Source organism: Arachis ipaensis, chromosome B3 (genome assembly GCF_059453495.1).
Source record: "Arachis ipaensis isolate K30076 ecotype BB chromosome B3, ASM5945349v1, whole genome shotgun sequence".
Classification (NCBI taxonomy): Eukaryota; Viridiplantae; Streptophyta; class Magnoliopsida; order Fabales; family Fabaceae; genus Arachis; species Arachis ipaensis.
In genome coordinates this window covers 31,714,683-31,732,314 of record NC_142438.1, presented here as the reverse complement: position 1 = coordinate 31,732,314, position 17,632 = coordinate 31,714,683, and the positions used below count along the sequence as shown (strand labels likewise).

General features: G+C 35.0%; 1 protein-coding gene across 4 annotated transcripts; it reads right to left on the bottom strand.

Annotated features, from left to right (window-relative positions):
- Nucleotides 1-10,653: 10,653 nt before the first annotated feature.
- Nucleotides 10,654-17,353, bottom strand: LOC107630252 (cytochrome C oxidase biogenesis Cmc1-like protein). Of its 4 annotated transcripts, XM_021118625.2 has the most exons (4): nucleotides 16,601-17,353; nucleotides 13,668-13,713; nucleotides 12,376-12,454; nucleotides 10,654-10,992 (listed from the first exon to the last, which is right to left on the bottom strand). In XM_021118625.2, the coding sequence occupies exon 1, from the start codon at nucleotides 17,271-17,273 to the stop codon at nucleotides 17,013-17,015; it is 261 nt and encodes an 86-aa protein (XP_020974284.1). In that variant the 5' UTR covers nucleotides 17,274-17,353; the 3' UTR covers nucleotides 10,654-10,992; nucleotides 12,376-12,454; nucleotides 13,668-13,713; nucleotides 16,601-17,012. The 4 variants fall into 4 exon arrangements, with proteins under 4 accessions (XP_020974284.1, XP_016188836.1, XP_088366304.1 ...); XM_016333350.3 differs by lacking the exon at nucleotides 13,668-13,713; XM_088510178.1 differs by lacking the exon at nucleotides 13,668-13,713 and having other exon boundaries at nucleotides 12,380-12,454.
- Between the last annotated feature and the right edge of the window lie 279 nt (nucleotides 17,354-17,632).

Sequence of the window (17,632 nt, the reverse complement as noted above, 5' to 3'; positions counted from 1 at the left end):
AGTTAATTTAGTAATTTAGAGCATTAGCTTTTTATTTTTTATGTTATTAATATGTATAAAATTTGAAATGATTGAATTTTATATTTACTTTGAAAAAAATTGATATTTCTGCGGATAGGATAGAGTAGGGTATAGTTTAGAATTTTAAGGTGCGGATAAGGTTAGGGTTGAGAGATTCTCAACTCGCGGATAGGGTAGATAGAATTTTAATAAAATTTTTAACCCGCAAGTAAGGTTAGGGTAGGCTCCAAACCCTACCCTACCCTATTTATTACCAGTCCTAGATGTAAGCATGATTAAATCACCAAATTATATGATATAACACTCAAGCTCATCTATATCTTTCCAATTTCAGCCACCTCCTCATCTTTTTAATCTCACATATTGAATTAATAAGCTTGGTCATCAAGCAAGAAAAAGTGAGATAATGAGACGTGGTGAATTTACCTAAAGATAAGCATGATTAAGTCATTATATTACATCACATGAACACTAATCTCTCACTCTCCTTCTCCCAAACTTCAGCCACTCTATCATCATCTCATTCCATCATATGCTAAAATTACGAGTCTTAATTATCAAGAAAGAAAGTGAGATAAGATCAAAAAAAGAAAAAGGGGAGAGAAATTAAATTCATATCCTTATCACTCTAAGAAAACTAACATGCTATACCTCTCCCTCTTTACTCATTATGATTGTTTGGCATGAATTTTGGATGGTTAAGTATGTTGATGATGGTAGACGAATGTATGAGAAGTATTTGCGGATAGTTTATAATTTTATAAAAATTAAAAATCATGTAAATAACTCTTAAAGTGATGATTACTAAAGTTAGTTATGTACAAAAAAATAAAAGATTGTAAGAAAAGACCTTAAAGAGACTTGAAAGTATCATAAAATCATAAGTGATGAATATGGAATATTAAAAAATCATAAAGTGATGATTAATAAGGTTAATTAAGTAAAAAATTTAATGATTGGAAGAAAAGTAGTTAAAAAAGGTTAAAAGAAGCATAAACACAAGTTTTAAATCTGAAAGATGTATGATATACGAAATACGGTTAAGATGTAAGTTAGAAAAAAAAGTGAGCGAAAAGAGTAAATAACAAAAGATTAGGCTTAAAAATATGAATATAGAAGACTTAAGGCCAAAAATATAATTATATAAAAGATTTGGGTCAAGAGTATTATTAAAATAAAATTTCAGACATAAATAATAATTTTAGTAAAGTTTAGTAATAAAGGTATAAATATAATAAAATAATAAGATAAGGATCAAAGATTAGGAATAAAATGGTAATTTAGGCTAAAAGATTAAAATAGTCATTAAAAAAAGATTGAGGATAAAATAGTAATTTGGGAGTTATAAGAGACAAATTGGTCATTTTGGTAAAAAATAGGATTAAAATAAATAATTATGTAACTTAGGGATAAAATAGTCATTTTTGGTAAAAAGAAAATATCAAAATGAGTAATTATGAAATCTAAGAGTAAAGTGATATTTTGATAAAATATGAGGCTAAAATAGTAAAAGTAGAAACACTAATGAAAAAATAATTATTTTAAAAAAAAAAGTATGAGGTTAATAAAGTAAAATTAAAAAGTAAAGAATAAAATGATCATATTGTAGAATATTAAGGATAAAAAGATAATTATGAAAAAAAGAGAATATAAAAGCCTTTTAAAAAAAAGATTAAAAGACAAAATAGTAATTAAGATAAAAGACTAAGGGTAAAGATGTAAGAGAATAAAGACATAAATATCATTATGTGAAAAGAAAGATGCTAAAAAAGTAAATTAAAAGATACAAGGCTATAACGATAATTATATAAAAAAATGAGTAAATAAGTGATTTTGAAAGTTTAATAACTTAAAAGTCACAAAATAAGATATTATGGCTAAAAAGATAAGATAAAAGATTAAATGACATAATTATTATTTTAAATAAAATGGAGGTTAAAACAGAAATTTTAAAATAAACCATAGGATGAAAATTTTTTTGAGAGACCGAAAATAAAAGGACCCTTCACTAATAGAGAAAAATTGATAATTGCAAAATGTTTAAGAGCTTTAACAACACAAGGGGTCATTAACTAGATATTTGCCTAGTGTACTGACTATATACTGGTTTCTGTTTGATTCCACCCACGGAAGTTTGTTTGAAGGCGAGGATACCTATCGACTGCTATATATTGTTTCTCATTGTGCGTATATTACGGCGTCAAGCTCTACGATGATTGCCTGTTGTCTTGGACTGGTGGTATTTTAACCACACGATACATATGTACAAACTGACGCAATTGGAAAGCTATATTTGGGATTAGTTCCTAGGTAATATCAGGATACGGGTTGTAAACCGATACGTAAACTCATAGCCTGCTTAGGACAGACATATATCATACTGTTTGTGTAAGACTTTATATTTTTTAAAATTTAATTATAAGTTATTTGAGGTTTTGAACTTTGTTTTATAAATGATAAGAAAAATATTTTTGAATAAAAATCCGAACGCTTATCTTAAAGGTTTTGGTCCCGGGTGGGGCAAAATGGGTTAAAAATTGAACCAGGCCTTCAATTGGGCCCAAGGCCCAAGCCCATGACCATATAAACCTCATTCACTCCAAAACACTCTCATTTCACAAAGGGAGGGAGTGAGGCACGAAGAAAAGATGAGAGGAAAGGGAAATCCTTGTCACTATTCATACCAACCTTTAAATTCACTTTTCTCCCAAACTGTAGCTCCGATTGACGACCTGTTTGCAGCTATGCGTTCGTCTTGACTTCCTCTTTGTTGTTTAATTCCTGTTCTCAACCCATGACCAATATGAGCTCGAAGTTTCCTTCGTAACTCGTGGAACTTCTTCGCAATGGTTCCGTTCCATGCCTCATTTCAAAGGGAATCCTTTATCAAAGAATAACTCTGGTTATCAAATGATTGAACAACCGGGAGTAATTTACTTATGATACTTAGTTGACATTCATAAAAAGTATCTAATGAATTATGAGTTTAATACATCCTGTTTAGCATAAAGTCTATCTAATTATTGTAGGGAAGCTTAACCTTGAGTTCTAGCAGGATTTTGACCCATGAACACGTGGTACAAGATGATATGGAGTAGCTTGGGTACTTGGTTTGTTTCGGTGCGTATTAGACGCTTGGATTGATTGTGAAGTTCTTAGTGGAGGCGTGGTTTCGATCGAAAAGGAAATTCAAGGATTGGGAACCGTCGTCAACAAGGTAGGGTTTTTCTTAAAACTATTTTATTACTAAGGATTGTTATAAATCGATATCGATATGAAAATTACATTTTTGGTGATTATGTGAGTCTCATGAATTGGTATGTATGATTGTTGATGTGCTTGAATGATGAATTAGTGTGAATGTTGTGTTTGATGATGGTTGAGAATGTATGTTTGATTAGTAAATGAATGTTGTGATTTTGATTACCTCGTGATGAGCTACGAAATTGAGTTGAACAAGGTTTGATATGAGAGTTTGGGCCTAAGGCCGTATTCGTGTAAGTCTTGGTAACCTTGGCAAAAATCGATTGTGTTGTGATGTGTATATGAGTGAATTGTATCTCTTGGTATATTTATGATATTGGGTTGTGAGGAGTTTGGAAAACTTGAAATTATTATGATGATCAAGCATTATTAAAAATAGGGGTAAGTATTGTTTTGGTCCCTAACGTTGATGCTGAAAATCGAAACCGTCCCTCATCTAATTTTCGATATAAAATCGTCCTTAATGTTTTTTTCGTATTAAAATCGTCATTTTTAATAAAATTTTTTGTTTTATTCCTAACTACCCCTATTTCTATTTTAATAATAAAAATTAAAAAATTAAAAAAAAAAGAAAACGCGTAAAAATGCGTTGGGGGAGGGGTGGGGGAAGAAAAGGGTATACGAAGAGGGAGGGGAGGGAAGAGGGGGAGGGGGGAAGGGGGGAGGGGGACGTCGCCGGGGAGCCTCTGTCGTCGCCGCCGCCTCCTCCAGAACTCTGATGATGATGACGATGAAGGGGGAAGGGAAGCCGCCGTCCCGCCGCCGCCTTGCCGCCCTCCGGCACCGCACCACACCACCGCACCACTTCTTCTTCTTCTTCTTCTTCTTCTTCTTCTTCTTCTTCTTCTTCTTCTTTTCTTCTTCTTCTTCTTCTTCTTCTTCTTCTTCTTCTTCTTCTTCTTCTACTCTCCTCGCCGCCGCCACATGAGGAACCACCGTCCGCCGCTGTCTCTGCCTTCTGCATCTGCTTCTTTGTGCTTTGAATTTCTGAGGAACCACCATCTGCTTCTTTGTTGATTTGTTGTTTTATGTTTCTGCTTGTGTTAAATTTATGCTTGAATTTGTTGATTTTCTGTTTCTGTTTCTCTGTGTGGAGGTGGAGGTGGAAGTGGAGGGGGAAGGGAAGACGGGGGGAAGGGGGGGAGAGGACGCGGGGTCGGAGTGGGGGTGAGGGGAAGGGGAAGGGAAGACGCACGGGGTGGGGGTGGGGGGAAGGGGAAGGGAAGACGCACGGGGTGGGGGTGGGGGGAAGGGGAGACGGGGAGGGGGAGGGGACGCAGGGTGGGGGTGGGGTGAGGGGAAGGGAAGACGTGCGGGGTGGGGGTGGGGGGGAAGGGAGGCGGGGAGGGGAGGGGACGTCGGGTGGGGGTGGGGGTGGGGGTGGGGGAAGGGGAGGCGGGGAGGGGGAGGGGGAAGAGGAAAGGGGGGAGGGGGATGGCGGCGGAGTTGGTGGTGGTGTTGGTGGTGGTCGTGGTGTTGGTGGTGGTGTTGGTGGAGGTTGTGGCGGTGGTATTGGTGTTGGTGGTGGTGGTGGAGGAGGTAATTGTGTTGGTAGTGGTGAGGGCATTTTTGTCCAAAAAAAAGAAAAAGGACGATTTTAATACGAAAAAAAACGTTAAGGACGATTTTAAATCGAAAATTAGAGGAGGGACGAATTCGATTCTGGCGCTAAATTTTAGGGACCAAAACCATACTTACCCCTAAAAAAATATTAATTAGAAAAATTGTTAATTTAATATTTGCTTCAAATTTTTTGGTTAATTGGTTTGTTAGTGTGTAGGAAATTAAAACAAACTTCCTATTTGGGTTAGAAGGCAATATAAACCCAATATGATGAAAGTGTGATCAGCCTTTGTGCAAATTATTCCATGCAATATGGCTGAATTATTTTAATGTATAGCAAAAGTTAATTGGTTCAAGATACATGGGCACAACCCAAAACAACTTTCTTCTTGATCCACCAAAACCTTGGACCGAATTGAAAGGGAAGTGGTTTGGTTACTCACTTTCCTTTGATGGTGGAATTCAAATTTTAATTAAATTGAATCTAATTTGATTAAATGCTCACATAGGTACCGAAATTCACATTTCAATTTAATTAAATTATGCATTGAATGTTTTGTTTCTTTTCTCTCTCCTCTCTCTTTACATTCGGTCACATCCATCAGAAGAAGAAGAAAAGAATACAAGTTATTAGAGAAAAATTTAACAGTGACCTATGGAAGAAGAAAAGGCTAGGATGAAGAGAGCCAGTGAAGAAGGAAGATCTGAAGCATGGTGTGGCTAGATCTTTGCCATTGAAGGCAAGATTTTCAAGAGGAGCTTCAAGATCTTCCATACCAAAGATAGGAAAGATCCATCTCAGACAGAGAAGAAGATCTTAGTGGGTAAAGCTCATCTCCATTTTTGTTATTCCAAGATAGAAGGTAACTACTGGAGCTACGTAGAGGAAGAAGCAAATATGGAAAGGAAGGAGCTGTCAAGGATCAGAGATTCATCTAGGGTCAAAGTTCTTTCTTGGAGCTAAAGTCAAGATCAAGGGCTCAGATTGAAGAAGCTTGATGAGAAGGGATGAGAGAGGTACATGCATGTTGATTTGTGGTTTTCCCTCTCTCTTCTCTCTGTTCGAACCAAAACTGCTTGTGTGTTGGAGAAGATGTTGCTGGCTTGGTTGAACCGGTTTAAACCTTGGAAGCTTCCTCTTCTATAATAAGGGTGAACGGCCAAGGGTTGAGACAAGGAGAGAAAGCACAGAGTTCTCATAGCTACTATAAGCCAACAGAGTTCTTCTCCTTTAATGGGTTTTATTTTGTTTTCTTTTCTTTAGTTTTGTCTGTCTGAGTCTCACAGTAAAAGGCAAACAGAGTGAGGTTTGTAAAAAAAAGCCAGTGAGAGAAAAAAGGCTGTGAGCAAAATAAAAAAAAAAAACCATAGATGTCTAAGAGTTCATTTGTACATCTGTATGTTGTGTTTCATGATCCTGTGGGGATTCCCTTGCAAGTTGGGTTAGCACTTTGCGGTTAAAAGTTTGGTAGGTGTCCAAGTCAAGTTCAGATTTGGGGATAGAATCTGGATTTGTCCCAGATAGGAATGGGTAGTTCCTAGGGAAGAATTGGTGTATGTAATCTGATGATTATAGTGAAATTCCGTAACAGTTGTGATGGAGACTGGATGTAGGCTGCATTGCACTTAACAGCTGAACCAGGATACTTTTGGGTGTGATTCTCTCTTTCTCTTCTACTCTTATTCTGTTTCTGTTGCGAAGGAGACAAAAATGAAAAATATCTCCTAACCAGTTACGAGACAAAAAGAAAATGTCTCCTGACTTGTTATGAGACAAAAGCAGAAATATCTCCTAAAGTTTCTTAGAAAAAGCAGCAATTAATACTCAGCAAAGAGGGGCTAAGATTCAACACCCCCCTTCTCTTAGCCACTGATTACCATCAGGTTGCTTGTGAAACTTATTGAGAATAAACGTTAATGAATGAAATGGTGTTAGTGTTCTATATATGATTTGGGTGTTGGTATTGAAATGGAGAGAAGGGTTTTGGTTTTCAAAAAGGAAAGGAATTGAGAAGTGGTCAAAATGGCTTTATGCGGAATTTTTGGTAAAAAGTGATTTTTGACCAACTTCGACGGGACATAACTTGGTGCTTGTAGCTTTAATTTGATTGAACTTTATTTTAAATTAAAACTAGTGGAAATATCTTTAAAACCATCTAAGAATAGAAGAAAACAGAATTTTATTGAAGAAGTTATGAACGTTTGAGGATTTGGGTTTAAAATTGAATTCTGCAGAAGTTACAGAAAACTGGGGTCATGCGTACGCACGACCCATGCGTACGCATGAAGTGCATTCCAGAATTGAATTTTTTTGTATGCATCACCGCGTGTATGCACAAAAGTAAAATCGTGTGTACGTATGAGGCATGCGTACGCACGAGGCATGTGTACGCACGACTGTCCTGTTTTTCAGAAAATGCTAATTTTGGCTGTTTAGCCTTCCCAACAACATTGTAAACCCCTGTAATCACTAAATTAATTCTGATAACTCATTTTTAAGCTCTGGATATAGTGTGACAAAGTATAAATAAATAAAATTGAATTATTCCTGGATAAACGCTTGGTTAAATCGGATGACATTGTTGCAGGGATAGTGGTTCATCCCACCCGCGGTGAGGACGGTGGTATTATCCTGCTCACAAGAGAATGGAATTAATAAACTGACAGAGAATTGGAGTTAATGAGTCTAAGCTTGAGAAATTGAACAAAGGGTTATGATTAATGAATCTAATGGTTATGAAATTGATTTAAAGACATTAATGTTGACTGATTGTGGTCTAAATGACTGTGATTGATAAGGACAGAGGTTTATCCAGCTTGCGTATTGATGTGGCACTGCCTCCAGGGAAAGATGGTAGAACACTCCCTCAAAATTATTCCTCCTGGGATGTGGTTGCGGTATGGGAGTGGGGAAGGTGGTAGGGAACTCTCCCTCGAAATGTTTTTCCCACATCATCTTTTGATTGTTGGTTGGGAGTGAAAAAAGTGGTAGGGCACTCTCTCTCAGAATGTTTTCTCCTACATCCTCTTTTGATTGTTGGTTAGGAGTGAAGAAGGTAGTAGGGCACTCTCCCTCCGAATATTTTTCCCATATCCTCTTTTAATTGTGTATGCTAAAAGTGAAGAAGGTGATAGGGCACTCTCTCTCGAAATATTTCTCCCATGTCTCTCTCTGGTTGCAAGGTGGTAGGACACTATCCCATGAAATTTTACGAGATCCAGGGAAAGATGGTAAGGCACTCCCTCAAAATATTTTTTCCTGAGTATACCTCCAGGAGAAGGTGGTAGGACACTCTCCCACAGAATTATTCCTCCTGGGATGCGCGACAGAGAGACTGATCCGGGAGATGCCAACCAGATTTGTGTCGGGTTTGGCAGAATAACCGACACGTGAGCTCATGGCCAGTAGGACAGTCATGCATCATATTGCATTTGTTTGCATTTTCTTGGGTCTGCATAATTACTTGGCTTGCCTAATTGACATCCTGTTAATTGCTAATTGTACTACTTGTCATGTTTGCTCTCTATGTGTGATTGTTTGACTGTCTGTGTGATTGTGACTCATGGTTTGGATTATGGTGATTTGAGTGTGATCGATTATATGCTTGGGTTGGAGGCCATGATTCGATTATGTTTTGGGTTGGAGGCCGTGACTATTTAGGCCGGAGGCCGAAAGCCGAAATTGGGTAATCTATATGCTTGGTAAGTTGGTGGAAATTTTGATATGCGCTTTGACTTGTGATGATTTGGGTGTTGATTGATTTTGCTTGGGACGGAGGCCGTGATTGATTTATGTTTGAAGTTTAGTAGAGTATGAAAAATCAAACTAGTTCGGCATAAGACTTAATGAACATATGCTTGGTACAGGAGGTCATTCATACAGTTTAGGTAACATTTAAGATTTTATATGAAAAATATGAATTTGGATTTAGGGTGATTAACTATTGGCTTTCGAAAAAGGTTCATAAGACGAGTAATAATCACTGCAGTTAAAATCCATTCTTTTCCTTACACGTATCCTTTTATGACAATTCTAAACTTTCTGGTGAGACCGTGTGGTTAGGTTCTCACCCCCTATAGACTTCTCTTTTCAGGAAACAGACGTGGAAGTTTATGAAAAGATTTTCTACGCTTTTGGTTGCGCTTTATGTTTGTATTATCATAGATGTCTTTTCCCTCGCCTTGTTATTGAGATTTATATTTTTGTAAAGAGGGATAGGAGTTGTGATTGTAATGATGATTAATGTTTGTAAGTTACTTGTATTAAAGGATCTTTGTATGTATATATGTGTATAATTGAGAAGTGTTGTGATTGGTATTGTATGTTTTCATGTTTGTAGAACGAAGGGAAAAGTATTTTTCGATTTTCAAAAGAAAACAGCGATATGGTTTCGAGTTAAAGGCTCATACTTTATTATTATATATGTATATGGAAGTCGTTATAATATCCACGTTATCAGAGTAGCGCAGCCGGAAGCATAACATTTTGGTAGTGAGGATGTTACAGTTTATTACATTTTCTCTGTATTTGTATTTTCTGCATATTCTCTGTAATTGTGTTTTATGCTTTATCTCTATTTTCTGTACTCTGTGCTTGTTTACTATTCTGCTACTTGGTTACTGTGATAGATTGTAGCCTAGATACAAGAGACTGAATCTAGGATATGCTTTTATTATTATTAAACTATGTGTGTGATATTGAACTAAGAAAACATGATGATGCTGATGATGATGAAAAAAAAAAGAGAAGATATCAAACGCAGAAAAGAAGGAGGAGAAAAAAAAAAACAGAAAAAAGATTCGAATGAGAGAAGGAAAAAAGAAGAAACGCATGTACGATAAATGTAACTTGATTAGATTTGGTTTAAAAATTATTTGACTACCTAACATTTCTAAATTTTAATCACAATGATTTAGATTGTCATTTAACACGATAATTTGCAAATGTTGATGGATATAAATATCTGACAATTGCACTAAAATTTTAAGATCTTTTATCCGTCTGAAACAACAAAATTTTAATCTTAATACTTAGTTAAAGAATAATGACCTTCGTCCTTAATCCTAACCTTCGAACACATTTGTTGGGTTTAACATTTCATAATAATAAAAAAAAATGAAAAATACATGCTTTTGTAATTATCATTATAGATTTTTTATTTTATCAAAAGCAATAAAATTAGGAATTACTCATATAGGAGATTATAATGTAGAGATTATTTTTTAAAAAACTTTTTACCTTTTTCTACTAAAAGGATTAATCTTTTATCATTTCCTTTTTCTAAAAATAGTATTGCAAAGCAATTAAATTGTTTGAAATTTGAAAAGATAAGGAACTAATTTTTATCCTTTTATGTTATTAAAGACTAATTTGTCAACATTTCTTTATTAAGTATTAATTTATTTGAAAAATTGTTAGAAATCAGTTGAAGTATTACTAATCAATTATTATACTATATATTAATTTGCTGTCAATATAAAAGAAATTCAATTGATATCAAGGTAATATTATTTTCGGCAATTATTTCTAAAATTTTAAAACAAATTTAAATAATGCTTTAATTTTGTTTCTAAGTAAACTATACTATAAGATTATCAAGATGACAAGCTTATTGGGTTCCCGGAATGTTCTATTTTGGAGATGGGACATTATTTTCCTATAGTATTTAATCTTGCAGCGAGTGGATCCCTTCTCTCTTAAATATCTTATGCACCTTCGATCAATGTATTTTAAGTTTTACAGTGAATTTCTAAAATATCTTCTGTCGACCAAACATTCAAAAAAAGAAAAAACAAACAAGCATGGAAGACAAAATAGATGGATGACCCAATGAGCAAGCTACATCAGTTTGCCATGGTGGGGTACATTTTCACTTTGCTAACGGATCTAGCAGCTAGTTTCTATTGGTTTAATTTGATTCTTTTTTTGCAGTGAAGTAACGCTCAACTAAAATTCAGAGTTTTGATATTTATCCAGTTCACCATGAGATACAGTTAGTTAGCGCCACCAAGGCAGGGAAGAATGGTGAGGCTTATGGTCTGGCGCTAAACGCCGTGAGAGGGGCGTTTAGCGCCACAATACCAGAGACAATTTCCTTGCTTTCCTTCTTTATGAATTCTGCCCGATCTTCACCCAAATGCTACCTGAAATCAACAAAAAGCCACAATAATTAGCATCCACTAGGGTATAATTCACCTAAATCCTCTAGAAAATCAACAAATCACCATACAAATCATTTAGAAAAGACACTTATGATGCTTATGCATCACTTAGCTTTGGGAATGAATCCTCTCATTTTTTCTCCACTTGAGAGAATAAAGTGTGATATCTCTCACCATTAATTTTATAAATAGAACTAAGAAAAAACATGAAAAAGAAAATATTCAAGGATTAAAAATTACATTTTACTCCCTCAATTAAAAAAAATTGAGAAAATTCATTCCTTATTTATTTCCAACAATAAGAGGCCAGACGATCATTATTTTTAAAAATTTAAGAAATACAAAGATCTCGGGCAACACTTTTTTTTTGGACTCCTAGCCGAAGTACGAGGAATTTAACACTTTTGGGTTTTGTAATAAACAATCTAATCTAACTCTCGAAGTGTGTATCTTTTTTGGTTGTCCACGGTATTCCCCAACCTGACAGGTCAAAAATTAATTCGTTACGGATCTGCCACTGGCCAATGAATTGCTGCATGCACAAAGCAGGATTCAAATCCATAACACTTGTTTAAGCAAACAAATGAACTGACCACTCAACTAACTCAAATTGATTCTCGAAGTGTGTATTACATGTTTTGTTATCAAGAAATATGAACCGAATGCTTTTCAAGCTTGGTTTTATTAGTCAAGATGAAGTTCAAGATATTTATGCAGAAATAATTGAGTCTTTGTATTCATTAACACTAATTAATTCCATACCCTCAAGAATTTATGAATGTCTACCTGATAGGAACCATCTGCTTTTCTGCACCTACCCCTCCAATGATAAACTATTATAAAAAACTTATTATTATTATTATTATTTTTCATATAAAAACTTTAAGAAAAAAATTATAATGATAAAAAATATAATTACAAAATTAATAGAAATGATAAAAAAAAAAGACACAAAATACACTAATTCGGTATCGCTAGACATAATGTCTATGTCTATATCTCAACTACCAAACATGGTTTTGTTTCTGTGTCTCTGTATCTCTATCTCAGTATCCACTACTTGTAAACAAATGCAACCTATATATGTTTGGGTGCACAGTGCAATTTTGGGCTCAGTACATCAGAGATACAACACAAGATACAAAACCTGTAGTCATTCATATATTACACAAATTCATCGTGGACTAATACAGTAAGAAGAGGTAGTTTTATTCACCCCATGCCATATATATATATATCAAATAGAGTTCAGAAAAGGGAGAACAAAATTAAAAGGCCCTGTGATATATAGAAAGCAAACCTAAAAATCTCGTTATGCCCAAGTCTTAAAATTATTAGCTTCTTTGGATAGTAAGCATTCACTACCTACGTATTTCAGCTGAAAAATCGCACCATGAAAGTGACCCCAAAAATTCGAAATAATCATCTAGGCTTTGAGCGAGACCTAGAAAAACACACACAGTTAATAGGCAACATGTAGTTTATGATGATGCCAGATTACAATTATTAGCATGCAGCATAAAAATTAGATAATAATTATTAAGGTAAAGTATTATTTTGGTCCCCAACGTTTGAGTCAAATCCTAATTTAGTCTTCAACGTTTCAAACATCCTATTTCAGTCCGAAAAACTTTCAAACGTCCTATTTCAGTCCCAAAAAAATTTTAGGCGGGTTCAATGTTGTCCCACCATTAAATTTGACACAAACAATTCATATATTGAAGAGCCAATAACATTCAATTTCAATATGTAAGTAAAATCGATATACCAATGATCACTAATATAAAAGTTTTTCCTTTAATTTTGAAACGTTGATTATTGAGTGTTAGGATTTGGAGTTTTGTACCAAAAGAAAATTGAGAAGTGTAACAAAAATGTTTTAATTATGTTTTTCTAACACATGGAAGAATATATGACTTAACTAGTAACGTTATTAACGTCCACATCACTCACTCCGTTAACTATTAGTGTCAAATTTAACGGTAGGACGACTTAAACCTGTTTGAAACTTTTTTGAAACAAAAATAGGACGTTTGAAACTTTAAGGACCAAATTAGGATTAGACCCAAATATTGGAGACCAAAATAGTACTTTATCTTAATTATTATATATTCCTTCTTAACATTCCAAAAATATTCTCTACTTCCTAAGAGTTAAAACCTACTCCATGGCCTAATCCCTTTTTAGTTTATCCGGGAATATTTGCATATATAGGAAGAAGCAAAGATACATTTTCCTTTTTGGATTAAAGAGACATGAAAAACTATACTCATAATTACAAAACTATTCTACACAATAAGACTCGGGAAATTATTTAGACAATTCTATAATTAAAATTTGGATTTAACAGGGTTTAAACCACTGATTCGATTTAATGTGCTAAAAATTTAAACTTTTCAAATCGAAAATTCACTGATAATATTTGAACTTGAAAAATTATATGGAATGCGAAAATATAATTATTTTTTGGGAAAAAAGTTTATGTGGCACAAGTAATTGTACATATTTAGATCAGCTCCGTACCACAAACGGAAAAAGTAAAACGAAAAAAAGGACCAAAAAATTATTGAATAAAACCATAACACATGCCTTTAAAATTTGGCCCCTAAAATAGGGCGTGAAAGGAGAAAAACACCCCTCACCCACTTAAATGTTACCTGTGGCCGCTCACTCTTTCTTTCTTCATTTTTCTTATTCCCTTCCCTGGGAAACCAGAGTTACAAGAGTGAGAGAGAAAGAAGAGGAAATCCCAAAGCATTATCACTCCTTCAATTTCTGGTCATTTCAAAACTCCAATAAAAAATCTGTTTTGATCAAAGTGTTCTTCTCACTTCTCTCTATGCAAACATATGTTTTATCAGTAAGAACTCAAGAAAATTCCCCCTCTTCTTATTTTCACAGTATTTTCGTGTTAGGATTCTCCCAAAATTAAGATTTGTTATTTTGGTTCTTGCAACTTTGATTTGAATTTTAGGAGCCCTTTGCCTTAGGTTTTTGCAGTACAAAGGTGAAAAGAGTTTTCTCTCCCTATTCCCCTCCATTTTTTTCAAAACCCTATCTTAGGGTTTAGTAAATAGGTTTTATTTTGATTATTAGAGAGTGGATTAAGCTAGATAGTAACCCTACGAGGACAAGGAGAGCATTATTTAAGGTACGGGTTGGTTATTGGATAAATAATGTTAGGTTGAACTCTAAGTTAGGCTTTTTTTTCTCTTTAGTTTTACACCAAGGGTTTCAAATGCAATTTATCAAGAAACTGAGGAAAACAAATTGCTTTTGTTTTTGTGCTGACCATCTCCAGGTCATGTTAGCCACATGTCTTGCCATGTTCCACGTGTGTTTAGCTATGACCAACAAGTTCCTGTGCTGAAAAATCATATTTTGGTTCGGACACAAACAAATTCATGAACATAGTTTGTATCAATTTAACCATGCCTCAGTGTTGAACATCCAGACACAATTAAATTGGTATGTTTATGCTTCCTATATGTATAATGGTGAAATATGTACACATAAATGCATCCAAATGTTCATATTTTGAAGTTCTTCATAGTAACATTATAAGAGAATATACACCCAAAAGAGAAAAATGCTCAGTCTTTTTCTTTATTCTAAACTTTGAAAATATAATCATGGGAAGACAATGTTAGTAATGCCAAGCTGGAAATTCAACTGCAACACAGGTTTAGTTCGTCAGGGCACAACAGATTAGCATCATCAACTAACCAAGCACCACCACAAGAGTGTTACTAGGTTCCTCCCAACAAGTCATCACATAGTACCCTGGCAAAGGCCAAAGCTATTGATGACACTACCCTCTTACTAGGGCCAAATGTAAAATTATTTATCAACACCCTAACTATATTAGTATGCACTGCAGTCATTCAAGGCTTAAGATTAGATATACCACATATTGATCTTCAAACTAGAAGTTATCTTGAAAATATGAAAGATAGAGAGAAGATTAGAGTAGCTATCTTTATCATTTTCCAAAAATCAAAATGGTATCATCAACAAATTGCATGAGAAGTTGAGAACCACAATCCTTTCAAGTCCCACTATGACACCTTTAACAAGCCCCCTCCTCTCTCCGCTCTAGAAATAAATCAACTAAGAACATCCACCACTAAATTGATTAAAAAGGGGGAGAGGATCATCTTACCTCAAACCCCTCTCACCACAAAACCATATCTTTGGTTCACCATTAATTATAATGAGAAAGTACTTGTAAAAGGTAACCTAAAATCCAATTTTCCATTTAAAGCTAAACCCTTTTAACACTTCATCCAATAAACCCCAGTTGACCTTATCGTAGGCTCTCTCAAAGTCTAATTTGAAAACTAGACTTTCTTTCACTTGTTTTCTCATATCAGACACCACAATCAAAGTTACATCGAGGATTTGCCTAACAGCTACAAAAGCACTTTGATTTCCGAGATGGTGCCTCCTAAAACATCACTCAAGCTGATCAAAAGGACCTTTGTCTTTATCTTATACAGACTAGACACAAGGCTCAACGGTCGAAAATCTTGAACTCTAACAGGCCTATCTTTCATAGTAATCAATGTGACTAAAATAAGATTAATCTTAACAAACAATCTTTCCTTCCTATGAAATTCATCAAACACCTTCAAAAGATCATCTTTAATGATATCCCAACACCCTTGAATAAAGGTTGCAGTAAAACCGTCTAGAACAGGAGTTTTGTATTTGTCCATACTCCAAATAGCATGCCTAATTTCCTCTTCCTCAAAAGGTCATTGCACAAAAGTTTCCTTTACAAGATGGATGGGGGACAAATCTAAACCTTCAGAAAAAGGTCTAGAAAGATTATCTACTGAATATGGGTCCTCCAAAGAATCAGAAACAGAATTGCTATCTCTCACTATCCATGCCCAAAATCTAATTCCTATATTAGCTTCTCTTCTTTCCCCTGTTGCTATCTTGTAACAGAAGTGAATGCCTTTCACTACTTTGCCTCATAATATCCAAGATGTTGTCTAAAGCCATGATCAATATCTCACGTACTTTTGCATTGTTCTATTGCAATCTTTATTTGAAGAATACACAGTTTCTTGCCATTAAATTGAGTCAAAAGCAAGTTAAGTTTCTTTGAAAATATTCACCTCTTGTTGTTTCACTAGTGTCTTTGGCAAGAAAGGAATGAGATAATTTTCAAGGGGACTTCTGATTTTGTGTTGTTCTCTTTAGATGGTCTTTTGAGACGTGTTAGACGTACAAAGAAATTAGCAAGTCTTTCACATAACTCAATCTCATAAGTCATAACACCTAATTTTCTCATTCTTTTTTCTTGTGAGGATATTATATCTCTCCATGTACTCTTACCTTTCTCCTCAATAAATCCCTCTAACCAACTAAAAATTAAACAACACATGATAAACTATTAATAAAGACTAACATTTTTTTAGTTTTCTTAGAAGTTCCCACCTCTGGTTTGTTCGAATTTCAGTTGAAGATAAGAGACAACAACAGTGAAAAAATGGAAATAAGAACAAGGAAAAGCCAAGTATTCATGACAAAGAAACCAAGCACCCAAACATTGAAAGGAAAATTCAAAAGGACGAATTACCTTGGAATTCATTTGTACAACATGAGACTCACATTCTTGATCTTGCAGAAGGCAATATCCTGCAACAGAGAAGCAGCACCAAATTCGGCATTCTGCAGAGTTCGGGCAATGAATTTGGGCCATCATCATTCAGTACGCATTGTATTAGAGAAAGAGAGAAATATTAGGGTTTCAAAAAGCAGGAGGATAAAATTGGGAATGAGTTAAAGGGAACTGGGGAAGAACATTTTCCTGACAAAAAAATTGGCAGCAGAGGGTTAGTTACATGGAATCAGCAGACTTTCATAGAATTTGGATTCATGATATTTCAAAGGGGAAACAACGGTAAGGTATGTATATAATTCAGAATAAGAAACATTCAACAGAGTGTTAGGGATGTTTGGCAGTTTGGGGGCGGAAGAGTTACAACAAACTATTGCTGATGAGAAGAGAGGCAAAGCGAGAGAGAAAGCTGAGCCTGTTGGCACTGGGAGCGCTTGAGAGCGGTGCCAGCGCTGGAGCAGAGGGTGCGCACCGCCTCGGATTCATGAGGGCATGAGAGAAAAACAAGGCAGTTGGCCAAGGCGTGGTTAAGGTGACGGCAAGCTGAGTCGCGGCTAGGACCTGCCGGGATTCGACGGTGGCATTCCAATAGCGCCCGCTGCAGCCGCTCGCATGAGCCTTCGCTTGTCATGTTTATGCTTCTTGTTACTTGTTAGAGATCACAATTCACAACCAAGCTATAAGATTAGCACTGATTTGATCATCAGGTTCCCCAACATCATAAATCATAATGAATTCTGTTTCTGTATATATATATATAATTGTCAAATTTTTTTTCCAAGATATCTTTTTTTATTTATAATTCATAAAAAATAGTTTTTCTATTTTTAATTTTTAAAAATAAGAAAATAAGCAATATGTCATCTCAATTAACTCGTATTTTATTATTTTTATACCTATTTATTAAGGTGAGTTCTATCCAACTCTCTCTAAATCAACATGTAAATTACTCCTTGTGACGTGGCATGTTTTAATTGGATGTTTAGTTTT